General features: G+C 39.9%; 1 protein-coding gene across 11 annotated transcripts in view; it reads right to left on the bottom strand.

Moving 5' to 3' along the window:
* LOC128742585 (uncharacterized) overlaps positions 1-18,470 on the bottom strand; it is a 235,669-nt gene extending 217,199 nt beyond the window's left edge. For 9 of the 11 annotated variants that reach the window (XM_053838988.1, XM_053838990.1, XM_053838989.1 and 6 more), the window contains exons 1-2: positions 17,578-18,470; positions 11,543-11,598 (exon numbers count right to left, since the gene is read on the bottom strand). In XM_053838988.1, coding sequence (XP_053694963.1) covers positions 11,543-11,593 — 51 coding nt within the window. In that variant the 5' untranslated portion in view covers positions 11,594-11,598; positions 17,578-18,470. The remainder of the gene's footprint in view (positions 1-11,542; positions 11,599-17,577) is intronic. The other 2 variants (XM_053838998.1, XM_053838997.1) reach the window with 1 other exon arrangement.
* Between the last annotated feature and the right edge of the window lie 1,102 nt (positions 18,471-19,572).

Genomic DNA, 19,572 nt, shown 5'->3' with positions numbered 1-19,572 from the left:
GCGTAAAAAACGTCTTTATCTTTCTCGCCACTTTTTGCCCACATCGAAGCAACGGCCTCTAATCCTCGCATGAAAGATTTTACACAAGGATCTTGGCCTACAGCTGCATACAATACAGCTAGTTCAAAAACTGAAAACGAATGATCTGCCAAAGTGTCAAATTTTGTGGGTGAGTGGGTCTTTGCTCCGCATTGCCAATTTAGTGTCATGAGCAGCTTTTGTCTAGAAGTGCTTCTGCCGATCATTGTTTTTTACAAGCTGTAGACTACAGCAGTCAACAATTCTCAACAATGTCTAAGTGCATGTTTATGTGCATGTATACATTTGGTATGAAATTTCGTACACCATGCATTCATATCTTCTACATACCCTTGGCTTGGGCGATTAACAGTCGTTCTCCGTACATCCAGCCAGGTTCACGCTGTGACAGAATCAATTTCCGGATTACAACTGGATGGGTCTAACTTAGATCGTGGAGGAACAGTTAAATACAATACGAGACGATAACGTAAACCTTTTTCGGCAAATGCCAAATTCAGAATGTACCATTCTTAACATTAACATGTTATGTTACAGATTGGCAATGTTTTAGAAAATCGATAGCAAAAAGTTTGATTTTGACAGTGCCGATTAAAATTTTACATTGGTGGAAGCGGTGGGTAAAAACGATTTCACATTTTTCGCCGCCTCTGAACCTTGCCATTTTTTCTTAAAATCGGAGTATTTTCGAAACTCAGAATACGCTTACTCATACTCATGTTTTTATGGTCTGACTTGTGGAAGTAAAACCCTCTCAACTGTCATATTTAGTTGAACGTGACTGTAAATATGCTTTATTTCTGCACTGTAAATTTCTGAGTATTTTTTCTATTTTTTTTTTATTTCATTTGTAACTATTGAAATTCAGTAACGTAAAGTAACTTCACAGTTTCAGGCGCATAATAGTTAACACAATAAATTTTAATTTGACAAAACCGTTTATGATTTTGCTGATTTCTCACAAGAACGAAATAAATCAAGTATGATTATTTAATATGTCATACCTTTCCTGTTAATTGATAACAATCATCTTTTACATGACTTTTAAATTTATGCTGTATTATTTACGAGTTCGTTCGTTCGTTTTTTATTTGTTAACGGAGACTTTAAATTTATTTACGAGAATTTCTAGCTGATATTGAGCTCTCACGGAGAAAACTACTCTCGTCACCGCTTCACTCCTGCCATGTAGTTCACCGCAGAATTTCACAGTGTATTTTCTACGAATCATGAGTTGATGGTTGACATCAACTTGTAGCACGATCAAACATTCTCGGTAGGAGTCCTCCTGAACAATTCATCTTCGGCAAAGAAAAACGAATGAGGAACGGCGAGCTTTGTAATCTGGTAACAACTGTTCCCGGAGCTGCATTCCGTACGCTGTACAAACATGCTGAAGCCGCTCGACATCTGGAAAAGGAAAGGAATATATGGACAAAGCAAGAACCAAGGAAGAGCAATGATCGTCGTCGTGACTACGTGATCGAAAATATCAAACCAAACGGGCCAGGAACCGCAAGCCGGGCGAAAACCGAACTCATGGTACTCATGCTGTTACCCCGTCAAAGTACCTGACTTGGATGGAAATGAAATGGAAAACAATAAAAGTAAAAATTGTTTTTAAATTGTTATTATCCACGCAGAGAATGGTGAAAAAAATATTCTTAACAAAATGGCCTTTGGCAGTCGATTTAACTCCTGCTGTCGAGCTTTCGTTGTGCCGTTTTCCACAATATGACCACCCCTACCGTCCGGAACGTCGACATTGAGCATCCTAGGCGGACAGTTTGATTTGATATAGAAACCACCCACACCAAATTTCAGACCGACAAAACCACGCCATGCTGGGAGAAACGTGAGTTGAAGTTCGACGTTTGTTGTTGCAAATTTCGCAAGTGTCCGGTTTCGAACTCTATCGATAGTAAATGGATTGTGTACCTTCTGGATGACGAGAGAGAGAGGGAGACAATCCACAATTCCACACGCAAATGTCGGTTGTTATCTTCGCACATAATTGGTCTGCTCATTGGTACCGAGACGACTGGCTCCTGCGGATTTCAGCGAACCATGATCATTGCCTGCGGAAATTTGTATTGCAACTCATTCCACCTTCCGGTGGAGTTCTCGTCCGAAACTGTGAGCTGCGTGTGCTGCCAATCATCATGTTACAGCACCAGCATCGTCAGTTGGCACGACCAAATAACCAATCCCCGGGTGGTTCTTTTCACATTTTGATTGAAATTAAATACATCACTTGTTAGGTATCTCGTTTTCCTAGTTATTTTACTGTCCGATTGTGATACTATTGCATCTATTTAATCAAAGAGTATCCTTCATGGCAACGGATGTGTATTAACCTGAAGCGTTTAAATTGATTTTGATTAGTTCCACTTCCAGGAACTAACCGATTTGCTTTCGTTCTTCCATATATGAAAGTCGCCTTTAAGAACCGCACGCATCTGGCCTTACATGCACAAGACTTGTGCCACATGTTCCAAGAGGAATGTCGGAAATCCTGCTGTCATTACACACTGCGTGTTCATTGTACATTCGTACTGAGATGTTTCTGATGTTATACTGATTCCTAATTGATATTTCAAGTTGATTGGTTTAATTATATTTCGTTATAGTCTTGTTAGGTTTCCGATTCCTGGCTATAGGCATTTCTGACTGAAAATCGAGGATAGTCGATTATTATTTTATTGCTATTGATATAATTATCTATCCGAAGCGAATTTTCCTGCGATATAATTAGATATTATACTCCAGGAAATCCGACTCTGCTCTGTATATTTTGTAGGTCACTAATAATAGCTTTGTCTAGCAGATGACAGAGCAAAGCAACAGTAGTTAATTTTTTTTTTCGCAGCAACATTAACTTTTTAATAGTCGAATTGACTTCATATTATGAAGCACAGATAGAACCAGGCCAAATTTGTCAATTTGAGTTCATGAAATTATTAATACTCATCACAATCTTTCAGTTTTACATGAAAAATCTGACATCATATCGGAAACTAAATATTTTCTAAAATATAGTTAGTTTTATTTAGCAAAATTTAACAACACATTTGTTCACAGTGAACTAACATTTACTGATAATCCATCAGTTATGTGATTTGCATATTTCTATCTCGTTGGTGTTTACTTTTTGCCCAGACTTGTAAGAGCATTAACGATAGCCTTCAGCAACGTCAACGCTCTCGTACCGCATACAATTCATAATGTGCGTTGTTGGTCACGTATAAACACCACTTTGGCCGCTGTGATTTGTGAAGTTTCTTGCAAACCATATGTTGGTTACTTTTTAACATCGATTGCGTCACACACACCGATATGTTAATTACCATGAACGGGGTGTGACATTTAGTAAGCGATTTATGGCACATGTTCCGCCGCGAAAAGCTCGATCTGCCAGTGGCATTTGTGTGTGCGCTGTTGATCGGAGTGAATCTTGTGGACTTTTATGCTTGCATGCTGGGAAAACTTAAGGTGCTGTTTTCATTGCTTATTGACAAACGTGTGGAAAGAGACTGTATCACGTATTCTGCTGTCGTTAAAATTTGCTTCATGGTTTAAAGATCGCAAAGGTAAACAGGATATGCAATCTTCTAACGTGTCGTAAACATTGCAGTTTGCTTAATTATTTTTTGACGTTACTTCCATGTTCAAATGATTTATTTTTATTTGTGCGAAAGAGCAGGAGATTTCAAAATGAACGATAATTTCGACAATACACATAGGAATGTAACGTTAAGATTCGCGAAAAAGGGTACAAATCTTGTTCATCTGTCTTTTGTTTTGAAAAACCTGTTCCAAACTCTGTACCTAAAATAACTGTTGCATAGAAAACTGTACTTATCTGTATTTTATGACGTCAACTAGAAGAGCTAGAACAACTATTCCGTGGTAATGAGATGCGCAAGTTATATGAGAAGGATAACCAATCGTGTAAAGAATACATACCGAAGTCTGATATGTTTCTGGACGAGAAGGGAAAGCTGGTCGCAAACGAGCGCGACGTGGTTGACAGGTGGAAGCCTTTCTTCGTATAGCATCTCTGCAGTGATATAACAGAAGGAGACAGAACGAAGTTTAACCTAGGAGTACCTACAAACGATAATAGCGTGCCGGTTTCCGATCTCAAGGAGATTCGACACAACTTTACAAAAATGTTAAAGAACCAATAGCAACGATACTTCACTGCTTAATTTGAAGAATTTGGGAGGAGTGGAAACTACCGGAGGAGTGGATGGAAGATGTGGCTTGTCCCATTTATAAAAAGGGCGATCGGCTCAACTGCTGTACTTACTGAGGCATTACGCTGATCACCGCCGCCTCTAGGTGCTCTCATAAATTTTGTTACGTCGCTACGCGTACATGAGGTGCCAACCGCGTGTTTCGTAGGCATTTTCGAGGCCCTTCGAATAGCGCAGGTGCTAACCGGCGAAAGGGCACCGAAACGAGAGGAGCCACCTTCAGCAAAAGTAGCCAACCCCTAGCCGGAGGTAATCTACGCCACATTAAAAACGGAAACTAGCAGGATCCTACCAAATGTACGGTAAGAAGCAGCTCCAGAGAAAACAATGTTTGCCTCCCACGGACAGTGGTTATTGACGGCGATGAACTAGAAGTGGTTAACGAGTGCATATATTTGGGATCTCTGGACACCGCCGACAATAACACGAGTAAGAAGATTCAACGGCGCATTCAAGTAGGAGGTAGTGCCTACCATTCCCTCCGCATGACGCTTCGATAAAGGAGCGTACGCCACCGCAAATTTTCTACGGACTTGAGACTGCAGCTTTATTTACGGAAGACATACGTGCAGTTGCCGTATTTGAATGAAAGGTCTTGCGGACTATTTTTAGTGGAATACAAACAGATAGCGGTGACTCGGGTAGGCGTACTTGGAGAGATACCCATCGTACATCTGGCAAAAGTTGCGAGACTACAGTGGGCGGGCCACGTCGCAAGGGTGCCGGACGACTGTGCAGTGAAATCGATTCTCTTCAAGAACCCTACCGGCACCAGGGATAGAGGGGTCCAAAGGGCTAGATGGCTCGATCAGGCTAAAACCAACTTGTGTGCCGAGACGCTCAACAAATTGGCGATGAGTAGCCGAGGACCGAGTGCAATGGACAGGAATTCTTGATACGGTAAGTGTCACCCCAGCTCTTTGCACCTGGAACTAAGTAAGACTTGTGCTTCGATTTGGTCGAGAGATCTAGCACATTGGGCCCCTCAAACGGACACCGCCTCTAGTTTCTGATAATAAATAACAGAAGTTGGCGCAAATTTTTCATCATGCGCCATGCGTGATACTATGCTTGAAACTATCAATGACTCCCTGTTGAATACAACAGATGTCGTTACTTCGTAACGCATATTGTGCATTTCCGTAACAGCTGAATTTTGCGCGACAATAAATTTATTGAACACAACAACCTTACTCTCTCATGCATCTCAGTTTCTTTTGTGTTTATCGCTAATCGCGATACAACGTTTGACACCTGAACCAATAAATAGTTTTTTTTTGTGTGTGGATATTATCACTACGACCAGCATTTTGATCTATTGTGATCTTATCCAGGTGTTGTTCCGCACTTCGTTGTTATTGCAGTGTCGCTGTAGAGTGAGCGAACTGCTTATTATCCGTGCTAAAGTGTCGGTGTGTTTTCACCCCTTTTTCCCTCTACGCTTCTTACTACTTTTCAACCAATCTAGCTCTAGAGCCAGGAAGTGCGGAGAGTAGTTACAATTTGTCCTTGGACAAGAGGCTTCGCACCTCGAGCAAGTATCATTCTTATAACCAGTCCCGGCTAAAGGCTTCATGGTCGGTAAAGCAGAGTTAAGCACAGAGTGAGGGGTGTGTACGGGTGTATGTATGTGTTCCTAGCTACTTATGCATTATCAATCTCGTTCGTAGAACCAGGAAGCGGAACAAGCTATAATTTGCCCTTGAACAAGAGGTTTCATTCGCACCTCAAGCAAGTACCACTCTTATAACTTGCCCTGGCAAGAGGCTTTCATTGTTAGTAAATTCAGAATGCATTAGGAAGGATGTGGAGGGGTCTGACAATAAACCCATGCTAAAGTCACTTAACATCGAATGGCATGATTCTACTAAGATTCGAACCCACGACCACTCGCTTGTCAAGGCAGACTCGGTAACCTTGCGGCTATAGGGCTCCCCTAATAAATTCGAATTGAAATGTCGCAAACATATCAGCCTCTGGCTCTTGGCCAGCCTTTTCATAAAGTCCTATAAATGTATCTTTATAGGGCTTTAACTTGTCAGGGCTCTCGGATGAATGGTAGTAAGATGCTATGGCTAAGATGTATAGGAAAAGTTTGTTTTTTATCAAAATGAGACAGAAGTCATGAAAATTATAACAGTATAACAGAGTAACTGTACCACAAATAAAATATTATTAGGGATTGCTTTTCAGGTAGACATAGGTAAGTGAGAAATTTTGATTTTACTACCACTAGAAAAGCGCCATCTCTTGAAATGCAACGGTTCGTATGGTGTCCTATTCATGATGCACGTGGGGTCGTTGTAGACAGTGAATTTTATTGCAATGTCGTCCATCATACTATTGACGTGGCCGACACATCGTAACTTCCCGTCTTTCACCAGGTGTACGATGGATATTTTCCACGGGGTGCTTGCAACTTAAGTGAATAAGGGCTTTGTTGAACGACTTAAATCCCGAGTCTCGGAGCCGGCATCTGGAGGAACCGTCGAAGAGCAATGGACCAGGCCCCAGGACGCTTTCATTACGACCAGTGACGAAACTATTGATAAAGTACGTAGTGGGCGGAGGAAGTGGATTACGAAAGACGTTGACCCGGCGTTGAGCGAGTTCGAACCACTAACACAGACAGCTGCCCATCAAAGATACGTCGAACTGGCGAGGGTTGTTAAACGAGCTTGTAGGCGGGACAAGACAGCCTGGACTACCTCCCTAGCCGAGGAGATTTGAGATTGCATCTCCGGTCACCGGACCGGACCAGGTAAGTAGGTGAATAAATCCGTATAGTGTCCGTCTCGTCTAGGTACGTTTAGATTTAAAAACTATGGGCCTTAAGTCGCGTCGAGTGTCACTTTGCTCAGCTGGCCTACTTTGAATATTATGTAAAAGCAACATGCGACAATGTTTTATCGAGTAACTCCACTGAGTCGACTGCTAAAAAGGTTCCCGCACTTGACACTCGATAGTGACTGAGTCGAGTCGAGCTGTTCGACATGACTTACGTAGTAGGGCCCTATATTTTGTCCGTTCACAGCTCCTTAGTTTGGCATAACTCGAACTGACTGCTAGTAGTTTTCAGACTATGCTCTAACCAGAGACAAACAGACGAGACACTTATATAGGGGCCCTGCCCGCTACATACCCCATTTTATTCTTGCCTGGATCCAGATAATGAAATTCCGGACGAGTCAGACCATAATTTCAACCACGCCGCTGAGCTGCGGTGAACCGATAATAGACGGTCAACATCCGGCATAAATTATTGTGGAAAACGTTTTGAAGAACGCAAGCATTTCGCGGAAATTGAAATTAAACATAAGCCTTAAAATCGCTGATTTTGCGCACCTTTTTAGCTGACAAAATTTGAACACGCTATTGTGAAATTGTGCCATAGCTGCTGGGAATCGGCGTCTAAGAGTACCGCCAGAGTAAAAGCGACCTGTGGCGTAACGTGACGCGACTTTTCTTGCTGCAGTTATATAGGGCCCGTACAGAGTAAAAGGGACTGCGACTTGACGCGACTTCCCTCACATGTCGCTAAATGCACAGTCCTACTTCGGGCGAAAAAGGGCTGCGCGTATAACTACCAGCAATGTCAGATTTACGGATTTTTGTGCATGCTTAAATTTGGTACCCTTAAATATTCTCAATTTTTGTGAGTTTAGAATAGAGCAGCAGACTTCAAACAAAGAATACTACATATAATCTTCATATTATGTACATGTTTAGACTGGATAGTTTCTCTGATCTCGAGTAAAAGAGTGGGTCCCAAATTTAAGCATGCATAAAAATCCGTAGATCTGACATCGCTGATAACTACAGCAAGGAAAGTCACGTCGCGTCGCAGGTCACTTGCACTCTGACCTAAGGATTGCATCGCATGGTGCGAGAGTTAAGCTAGGAGAGACGAAAGACGCCTCCGCTTACTCGAAATGTGTTTATCAGAGTTCTCCTACTTCGGGTTTCCGAATGACCGGACCTGAATGAACGGGAAGACGATGGCATTTGCATGCGAAGGGCAAGATTACCGGTGTTAGAATAAGATAACGCCAGAGTTTTTCGTTTAGGGACGCAATTGGTGGTGAAACATCCCTCTTAGAATAAACTGAACAAAACTAATTGTACTGAAAAATATAGAGTCTACGGATCGGCCAAAACGGAGCATTCGAGGGTTGCTCCGAGCATACTCAATAACGCACAAATGTAAAAAACTTTAATGTTAAATCCTACAAATATATATTATTTCGTAATTTGCATAACAGAAGGTGTTAGTATGCATGCAAAATATATAGGACGATGCTTTTAAAGCATGTGTCATGTTAGTTCATCAGTGCTCTAAACCGGACGCCATGCGAACCGTTGCTTTTCTAGTGATAGTAAAATTAAAATTTCTCACTTATCTATGTCTACCTGAAAACCAATCCCTAATCATATTTTATTTGTGGTACAGTTACTCTGTTATACTCTGTTACTCTGTTATACTGTTATAATTTTCATGACTTCTGCCTCATTTTGATAAAAAACAAACTTTTCCTATACCTCTCCATAGCATCTTACTACCATTCTTCCGAGATCCCGGAAAAGTGATCATATACCGTGCGAGAGCCAGAAGCTGAATTGTTTGCGACATTTCAATTCGAAAAAATTAAATTTCGCAACATGTACGCAATAAATACAAACAATGTCCGCCAACTATTTATTGGTTCGGGTGTCAAAATTTATATTGCGATTAGCGATAAACACAAAAGAAACTGAGATGTATGGGAGAGTAATGTTGCTGCGTTGAGTAAATTTATTGTCGTGCAAAATTGAGCTATTTCCGAAATGTACAATATACGTTACAAAGCAACGACATCTGTTGTATTCAACAGGGAAACATTGATCGTTTCAGGCATACTCTCACGCATGGCGCATGATGAAACACTAGCGCCAACTTCTGTTTTTTATTATCAGAAACTAGAGGCGGTGTCCTATTGCTTGCAAAACTCTCTCACTCTATCTGCTCTATTAAACATCTCTACAGTGTCATTTCCAATAATTCAGCAAGCACCTCTTGCGTTTGAATTAAATATTCACCGAATATTGTCTCCAATTTTTGGTCTCAGAACTTCCTTGGCTATTTACAACCCCACTGTTTTCAACACTAAAATCACCAATTTTGAAACGTCTAAATCATAACCTACGCGCTTTATCAATAGACGAGAATTGTCGTCATAAATATTCAGTTGTTCGGATTGAAGCAAAAAAATGAGTATTCCCGCAAGTGCCACTTATAGTTACACAAAATTCAATATTTTTACAACAGTAAATGATAAAGTTGACCCAAGAACTAAAAACTATATAAACTGAACTCTAACCTCTCAGAAACCACCGAAATCAACATGGCATAACGACCAGAACCATTTATTAAAAGTAGACCGAACTGATTTGTCACCCAATAGCATTCTATTTCAAAGTATGAGCAAATTTAGTGATACGATAAAATATTTGACGGCAAGCTTATTGATATCAAAATAAGATGGAGTGCCATAAAATTGACTAACGTGAATTAATTTTGTGATTAAAAATGTTTATTTTATTAACAAGACACTCCGTTGTAACGTCAAGACTTTTTTCAAGCACGCAAGTTTTTTCTCAATAACTTTTTCGAATTTCCATCAATCTCGAATAGATTCGGATAAATCTTTAACATGCAAAAACACTTCTTTGAGGGACAACACTGCGTGACGTTAGAAGAAATGCACAATGTGTCACTTTTTAAACTTTCTCGCTAACTGGGAAAATATTAATCAATCAGATAACTGATTTAAAAGTTTTGAAGTTTACTTCAACTGTTTACTAAAAGCTAGGAGCGATTAACACGTTTTATTCCGTTTTATTTAACATTGATTGGGAGGAAATATTATTCAAAAGACCAGTATTCTGCTGCGAGGAATGTGCCAACACATTCAAGAAAATATTTAGAAAGTTTAGGACATAGAGATCCACGGTAAAACCATTTTTATCAACATTAACTAATGCTGCTTCCTACTGTTATTCAAAAGAGAAGAGATTCTATTGATGGACCATCCAAATCAACCAAATTACTAAGGTATCGTTTGTCACAAAACCGAACCAAAGTGTCTCCATTCAGATGCACTGAAAACCTATTGTCAATCCTACATCGTTTAGAGCATCGATCGATTCGCGCTGAAATAAATAAATGATCTTCTGCACGTCATTGAATCGGACCGGTTTTAAGTAGCTTCTCTCCCTGCTCGTTGAGGAGTATGACCACTTTCTTCGAACACTCGAAATAAAAGATAAATCCGTGCTCTCACGGCGTCTTTCAATCTAAGCAGGGGGAAAATCTTGCAAAAAATAAGGTTTCTAGGTTCCATCATCGCCCCCAACTGTGGCGTTCGAAATGGGTGTTAAACCGCGCAGGGGAAAACCCGTTTCTTAAAGGGGTCGCCAGGCAGCTCGGACCAGTTCTGATGGGCTCATCCGACACACAATATGACATTTGACTCCCTATAGCTACGTCTATAAGTCCAGATTTATTCCCCCGGGGCGCTGCATTGGTGTCTAGGTGAGATTTTCTAAATGGGCAGCAAGCGCAAGCAGCGCGCACGAGTGGTTTTGTTTTTCCCCTTCACTTTTTAAACGCAAAGCCGTTCGCTGCCTTCTGTATACGAATGTGATCAGTTGAAGGGGAAAGCCTACACCTGGAGTCCAACCAAACTCTCGCTAAGTAAATGCAGTAGCAACGACATCGCTTAACACTACGTCGTCGTAGCACAGCAAGCAGACAGTGCAGCCACCAGATGGAACCTACAATAACAGAAGCAATCACCTGGATCACATTTTGGGCGCCTAAATGAACATTCTTCCCGCTGTTCAGCCGTTCAGACGGCATTGGAAACAGTTAAACGATCAGCAGGTTACGTTCAATCTTAGGCACTGGAATGAAACCATGGGATCGCCAATAATTGTGTGTTTATTTACCTAGACCGATGTATTAGGCTTCTGGTTAGTCGCAGCGTATTCGAATTAACCTATGCTGTCTCAAAAGGTGAACGAGGTTGGATTATTGCAGCTGATTAGTTAACGATACTTTTATTCAGATCACGGTGCCGGAACTTTAACATGCCAGCCCATCGGTTAGCGGTATTTAGAAACTCTGTTTGGTGTAACGCTGTTTTCAAAATGTTTTAAACTTTGATTTTGAAATAAATGATCATAATGCAACAATCACTACTTACCGTCCGAAAAAGCAATACAATCCACACCACTAATGGCAAAAATATTTTCATTTTTGCTGCAAATAAAAGAAGAAAAGAAGAGAAATAATTAGCGTTGAGTTTATTTGTGCCTTGCAAGAACTATATGATTGTTAAACAAGAAGATAGATTTAATAAGTAACCTGAGAACCACCAGACAACCGAGCTCTTCCCCGTTGTGTTGCGGTTCCCAGAAGAAAAGACCAGATAGTAGAAAAGTTGGCGCGAAAAACTTGTACTGGTTTTTCTGGCGCTTTCTTCGTCTCAGCAGTGTTTACACACGCTGCTTGTTCACGCGGTTTACTGTTATACGGTGCAGTCTGACCTCGATCAAGCCGCTGAAGAGCGGCTTACTCCGGAGGCGTATAAAAAGGAGTCCTCATCGAGCTATCCACACATAAAACCGACTTTGCGACGTGACTTTTCTTCACCAGTCGCCGCGCAGCTCGAACTGGGACGTGACTTTGAAAAAAGTCCTAGTTTTTCCACCGCATCTTCTCTGGTAAAGCACCGGGGGCGAAATGCATCGAATGATGTAATCGATTTGATGCTTTGTTTTATGTCTACAATGGAAACAAAATCTAGGGCAAAATACAACCCTGCCTTCACGACGTCGCACTTACGTGTAAGAATAACTTCGTTTTTGTTTGAAACCGTTACAGTTGCCAATCGGAAATCCTCTTGAAAAATCAGAGTTTTAGTCACGCTACTGTTGTAGATAGATTAAACCTGACTGGACACGTAATTTCACCATCACTATGCCACGGACTGCACTGTTGTATCGGTTGCATGTATTGTTAGGTTACTGTAGCTGCATGTGCTGGTGCACTAGCTATCGTTAGCTTAAATCAGGCAGATTTTTGCATAATGCCATCAGCAGGGGCCTGCCTTCCTACGAAAAACTGGGTGCCTAGTTGTAGGACACGTTCACGATCGCTATGACTATGGCCAGTACACAAACATTGTGTAACGAAACTAGGGAGCATAGCAATGATTTTTGTTTTCAAGCCGTTGTTCTACCTCGTTTAATCCGAATAGATCTAATGGCGAGCACCAGCGAACTGCGAAGGAACTACCAATTGGCACCTTTCGTGAATCGGATGCATGCAGAGGCGTTTGCTTTGAAATGCAATTTTGTATTGTTTTGCTAATATATGAACTATGAATGTTTTGCTAATATAAGTACTATTAAAGGAGGAAGGATATAGTAGTAAACAATGTGATCAACGATCAAAGCCTCAGCATTGAATTGTGTGAGTCTTGACAATATTTTATTCTCAAGTCGAACTTTTATGGGTTATTCGACATCAGTGGTTCTAAGTTTTAGATGGTTACAACGTTTATAAATATTACTTTATTGCTAAACCACATGTTGTTTTGAAAAACATTTTAAAATTTACATATCGAATAGATATGAAGTCTGACTAAAAGAAAAGTAAAAGTAATCCGGACGCCTCACGTGCATCACCGGCACACCTCTTGTGATAAGAATTGGAATCATTTGACATAACTTTGTTTACATAGACCAACCTCGCGTGTGCGGCAATCTTTTATCCAAGCTGGGGATCCGCGAATCCAATCAAATTATAACTGGAACCAATTATAACCGGATCCGAACCCACTCATCCTCCCAGGCCTCTGTGGCTCGCCGGTAGTTCCTTTGAACCACATCATCAGACTGGAGAAAGGAGAGACTCCACAGCCACAACCCCTTTATTAAGCGTGCGACGTACTTCGAAACTTTACCAACTCTGGCGGGTTGAGTTATTTTGACGTAGGACTACGTCTCACGGCAAGGTTTCGCTGGGTAGGGTGTCATTCCAAAAAATCTTTCTCGAAAAATGATCAGGGTTTGAACGCCAATAGCTTAGCGGTTTTCCGATCGATTTTCAATATTTTTGTACCAATTGATCGCAATATCTTCTAAGAATTGGCTCAAATGAAGAACGCTATTATTTCGTAAGTGTACACTATTGAAAAACAGAAAATAATGAAGCATTGTCCAACTAGAAATCCTCGCATCCTGATTGGTCGAACAAAAGACTCATGGTCATGGTTTGCACTTGTTTTTTTTTTGCAATAAACAGACAGAAACTCCTCGTCCCAATAGGTCGAAGATTCTTTACGTTTTTCAAACCTATACCAATTTGATATCTGTGCTTGGAAAGTACCTCAGAGAGCAAAACCACTCCTCTTCTTCAACCGATGTTATTGTTTCAGCATTAAACCTAGTCCAATGTGATGTCCTGAAGGTAAGCAATTTTCTTAAAGTATAAAACCACCCCTTTTCTTCAACCGTCTTTAACATTTAAGATTGAAATTAGTCCAAATTGATGTCCTAAAGGTGAAACGTCCTCGAAAAGTGAGCGGTGATCTTTTCCTTTTGCCAGATTGTATCCATATAGGAACTGTAAGTATTTGTTCCAAATTGTTGTCTAGCATTTGAGCACGTGACGTGACAGAGACTTCTCAAAGCGAGGAAAATCAGCGACTCTCTTATCCGAGAATAGTTTTGAACGTTTCATTTGCTGCTTTACATCAGTTAGTTGCTGGCAATTCTTTACATAGTTTCCATAGTCAAACATTAGATTTAGATTATTTTCTTTCGAAAATGATGGACAAGACAAGCCAGGAGGGACTTGTAGTGATGCTAATGTTTATTTGACTGTCAACTCAGTATAAGGCAGTAAGGTACAAAACATTTTGCGAACAACTTTAACTTATTTAGTAGCTTTCAATCATGAGAATGAATAAAACGCTGTAAAAAATTATCGACTTGCAAAAATTTAGATTTTCCAACCTGCAGCACAACCAAATCATTTTAAAATAACACTTTTTTGATATCATCAAATCAAATAGACTTACGTAGTCCTGCGTCGGTCTGCATACGGTCTTCAATCTATTCTTCAACAAACAGCACTACGCACATATCGGTGCACCCGCAGCGCGCAGTCCTGGAAATGCCCTGAGTATGTTCATGAAAAAAAGTTATGTGGTTTCGAATAATAATACAGTGGACTCTCGGAAAAGTTAACTCTCTGAAAAGTTAATTGTTCAGAAAAATTAAGCACTGGTGCAAGACTCTAAAGAGTTAATTTTTGGCTTAACTTTTCTGAGAGTTCGAATTTATTAGTTGTCCAAAGCGTTCATTCACACACGTGTGTTTTCCTTCTATCTTTATTTCTCATTTTTAGGTTTATTATCGCCTTTTCGCAACTTCCTAACTGGGATTAAATTAAACTCTTGTACCGGACAGTTGTAGCAATAGTTCAATACGGGCACATAGTTACTTCGGGATTTTTGATAACATATTGAAAAAGCGCAAACTCAAATTGAATTTTAAATGCAAAAGAAGGAACAGCAGGAAACAAAAAATAAGCCCGAACAATGTCAAAATGTTGTCGTAGGCTACGAAAAATCAACAGTAAACTAGTATAACCGACTATTTTAAGTTTACTGCAAGGAACTAAGTATTATTTCATATTATCTTGCTACATATTATAACTGCTTTACATTACAACTTCCAGATACTTAAAAATGTGTATCCCGTATACGGGAATATATTTTTCGCTTTTGTATTTATCATTTTCAATAACTCTTAGGACTACTCAGAAAAGTTAGTATTTCGGAAAAGTTAATCGACCCATTCCACAATCGATTAACTTTTCCGAGAGTCCACTGTATTTTTATTGCCGTAGGACTACGTCTTACCGCAGGGTGTCAATAACTTATTTGCACCGGACGGACTTTTTAAACATAAAATGGTTGCAATCGTTGATTAATGATATTTAGTCTTTTTCTAAAGCATTTACATTAAATTTTTTCATATCGAAAAAGGGTCTCGATTTTGGCACGGTTTCGATTTTGGCGACATAGACGACACACATTTGTTGCCAAATTCGAAATCCTACTGTATCACCGTCAATCGCCAAAGGATGTGTAATTCTGACTAGGTAGTTTAATTCTTTATAGAAATACAAATTGTAAGAAACTGATACACAAGATACAGGCATTTGGAAAGTATAATATCGACTTCATCTAACAAAGTTATAAATTTGCGTAACAAACTGTGGAACATTTAAAAAATATCCAGCGTTATCGAATTGCTTCAACATTCATAGTTCTACGTCAGCGCAGCGTTCATGCCCTTAGGCACGGTCTGTGTCTGTGTTCATACTTTTTACGTCCAAAATTCGAATTAACATCCACTTTTTTACGTCTAAAATATGAATTAACGTTCTCTCGTTTTACGTCCAAAATTTGAACAAATGGCCTCTTTTTTACAAACGATTTTTTTACGTCCCCCGAATAGTGGACGTGAAACGAGATTTGAGTTTGTTAGAAAAATTTAAAAGTTGGTATAATGTTACTAAAAACTAGAAAAAAGGATGAAAATCAGGGATACGAACGAGGTGGCGAATGTAGGACTACGAATGCAGGATCAATTCGACAAAGCTTGACATTATGCGAATGTTTGTCACGCAACTTGTTACGAAATTTACTGTATTGACGTATTTCTCAAGCACGGATATCAAATTAGTATAAGTCTGAGCGTCGTATCGTAATGAAACTTCGACCTGTTGGGACTGGGAGACTCTGTCACTTTTTTTCTAAAAGGAATTTAATCGAAATTACAGTAAACAGATGGTATATTTAACTGTCGTCCCTGTCCGTGAAGCAACGCGATCACCAAGCAAATGCATGAGGATATTTGACCTTGAAACTTTTCGTTAATTTTCACTAATTGGTGATTGAAAAAAAAGCTTTAATAGTAATCACATAATTACTACATCTATTATGAGTTGATCGGTGTCTAAACCATGTAAATTCGTTTATAATTCGCAGAGCTATGAGCGTTCAAAATCTTTCATTTTTCGTGACTCTCGCATGTTTTGATTTTTTGGAATGATATCCCAAACCTTGCCGTAAGACGTAATCCTACGTCAAAATATGCAATAGGGTTCCATGGTGTATAATAATTATAAAATGATTATAAAATTCAATGAAATTTATAAATTCCAGGTAATGATTTAGCTTTTATTTGACACCCAAATCATGCAAATTAAAAAAAACTGAATTGTAAATTTTGAATTATGCATCACATTTTTTCGTTTCATATCAAGGCATTGAACCAAAATTTTCAATTAGAAATATATTCACTTTTTATACACTACCTACTATAAGTTTACAAATTAATTAATGCTAATCGATTTACTTCGGTAGCGTAGAACACACGCTTATACACGGACAACAAACATCAACAAACAACAAATATCACTCAAATCATCAAACTTGGCGGAACCAAAAAATTAATTCAATGTCAGCATAAAAATGCGGAGGTTTCAAAAATTTTCCCACAAAAAATTGCAGTCTTAACACAATCGTAAATTGAACCCCATATTACTATCGTGAACGAATGCTAGGCCGAAAGGGAACTATAATCCACGGAAATGGCGAGCACTACAAATCGGCACTTTACTGCACCTGATTTACTATGCACTGATGCGTTCACTTTATAGCAAGTTTTTGTGGCTGATGATTGTCGTTAAGAGATGAATGAGCAAGGTTGCAAATCGACTAGCTTATTGGCTCAACAAATTTCACTCCTTATTTTATGATTAGAATCATAAATTGCAAAAAAACTGATTGTTAAAAACAATTCGTGATATATTGCATGTATTATCACTATTCATTTTTCATCTCATAAAATGAAATAAAACTTTCATTCTCAATGCAATGTACTTTTAACTGAGAAAAATTGTTTCACATAAAAAATATAGTTTCAACTAGGCACGTTCGTTATAGAGGAAGAAGTTAATCATGGAATGCAATTACTTCACATAGGAATGCTCTTGGTTATTTACTTAAACTTTTTTTTTTCATTTAAACCCCGGCTAATAATTGATTATTTCATGGGAAATATTAAATAAAGCGGAAATCATACTGCGGCATGCCGCACATTAAACATAATTAAAGTAATGACGATGTTTTATTCTTCGTCGCTCAAATTTACGAACCTTGATTGCGCCCCTTGCCTTAGGGAACCAAAAGTTAACAGTTTAAAAGAATTATCATGATCTTTCCAGTATATACACACACCCAACGTTCGATGCAAAGAATCCTGCAACTTGGATGTTTTATGTATCTCACTGCTCACTTTTCACTTCAAATAATTATACACTCTAACGGTAATCTTCGTACATTTTCAATAGTTATCATAAGAAATATTTTCATTCTGTTTTAGCTGTTGACCTTGATTTTTGTTTGCGAACAACAGCTTATAGCAGCTGACTCTGCACTAATTAACAAGCAGCACCGGAGTCCGTTCAAACTGTTTTCCCCCATTGGCATTTAACCATCCGGTAAATATGTGTTCCACCTAATGCTACACGTTTTTTTTCACTTCTCAGCTCTGCATTCATTTGACATTTCACATTTTAGCAAAAAAAAGGCACAAACCCCAACCATACCACTTCGTAAACATTTAGCATTTATCCATAACCGACCGCGGCTTCCCACTAGCGTTGAAGTCTCCGATCTTGTCGATGTCGTTTCCGTCACTACCTCTCCGTAGCCGCAGTTGTACGACAGCGGCTATAGCACCATCCGCTTTTACGGTCTTCAATCTATTCTTCAACAAACAGCACTACGCACATATCGGTGCACCCGCAGCGCGCAGTCCTGGAAATTCACAGAAAAAACTATCGACTTCAATTCCAGTCACTTTGTGCTGATCTCGTTCGAGGTCGCGCGGGCCGCGAAACTGAACATTCGCTTCTCCTTCGATTCGTGGTAGATTAGATCCGTACAACTTTCCCGTTGAGAGGCCGCGAAGAAACTGAAGAGCCAAGAGCGAGCGCTGCCTCGAACGAGCTGAGCCGCCGCCGGGTTGCCACAATCGAGCGAGGTGCTATAAAAAAAGACAGCGGGTTAACTTCGACAACAACTCCCAATCCCAACAACCTACGATGTAGCGACGACTTTGCTACATCTCTTCGCATAAGCCATAAGATCATTCACGGGAGAGACTATAAACTGGTCTCTGGGTTTGCCACACACCGCAGCCGCACTCTGCGCGGCGGTCTGGTCTGGTCTGGTCTGGCGAGAGAAAGAAAGAGCGCAACGAAAGCCCACCTCTATCTAGACGACTTTTCGTCACGAAAGAGAGTTGTTGTTACTCCATCATGAGAAAATCCATTAACACTGGGGCAAACAAATTTGCTTTCGAACTCGATTGGGCCGCGATGGCACACTACGGCTAATCATAGCGAAATCCGTCGGAAATTTGGTGGAGTGGTAAGCATTCAGTGACAACTTTCATTGTAAAATTTTAATTTTTCTTAATAACAGCGTATTTTTATTTTTGTTTATTAGTTTCAAATTCAATTAAATTTGTTGGTTTGGGTACTATTGGTTTTAAATATAGATTTTTATCAAAAATGCGAAATGACTCTTTTTGCAAGAAAACAAATCGTAAAAAGCGCATTTTTTTGTAAAAGTAATCATATTTAATTACTCATAGTAAGATCAAAACCGAACTTTCATCGTTGTTCTAGGAAAGACGTTAGATTTTTCTTTCGCTTTTTAACCGTTTGGTCTCAGTGTGCGTCACTGTCGCCGCCGTTACAAAACCGCTGGCGGCAAATGTGTGCGTTCGTCGTCGCGGGTGCCGTTGAAGTCATCGCTGACGCCGTGATTGCCGCCGACTGACGACGACGGCGACCGACGTCGTGGTTCTACGAGTGCCACAGTTTTAGGTTGGGTAGGTATGTATTGCAGACACCGCCCGCCGCAGCACCGCGCAATGGTGACAGTTACAAGGTCTCGAGTCGTTCGAATCCTGCCGTTTGGTGCTGTGTAGTTTATGTGTTCATTTTTGTTTCGTTGCTTGATTTTTATGGCCAGCCATTGTGCGAAGGAGTGCTGCTAACGAGTTCGCTCTTGGCCGGCTGTAGTTGGTCAAACGGGTACCTTATCCTGGAGGTGGTGTGTAGTTTCCAGTGGAACTTTGA

This window comes from Sabethes cyaneus, chromosome 3 (assembly GCF_943734655.1).
Source record: "Sabethes cyaneus chromosome 3, idSabCyanKW18_F2, whole genome shotgun sequence".
In the NCBI taxonomy this organism is placed as follows: Eukaryota; Metazoa; Arthropoda; class Insecta; order Diptera; family Culicidae; genus Sabethes; species Sabethes cyaneus.
The sequence above is the reverse complement of the archived record's forward strand: the minus strand, read 5'-3'. Positions and strand labels throughout refer to the sequence as shown.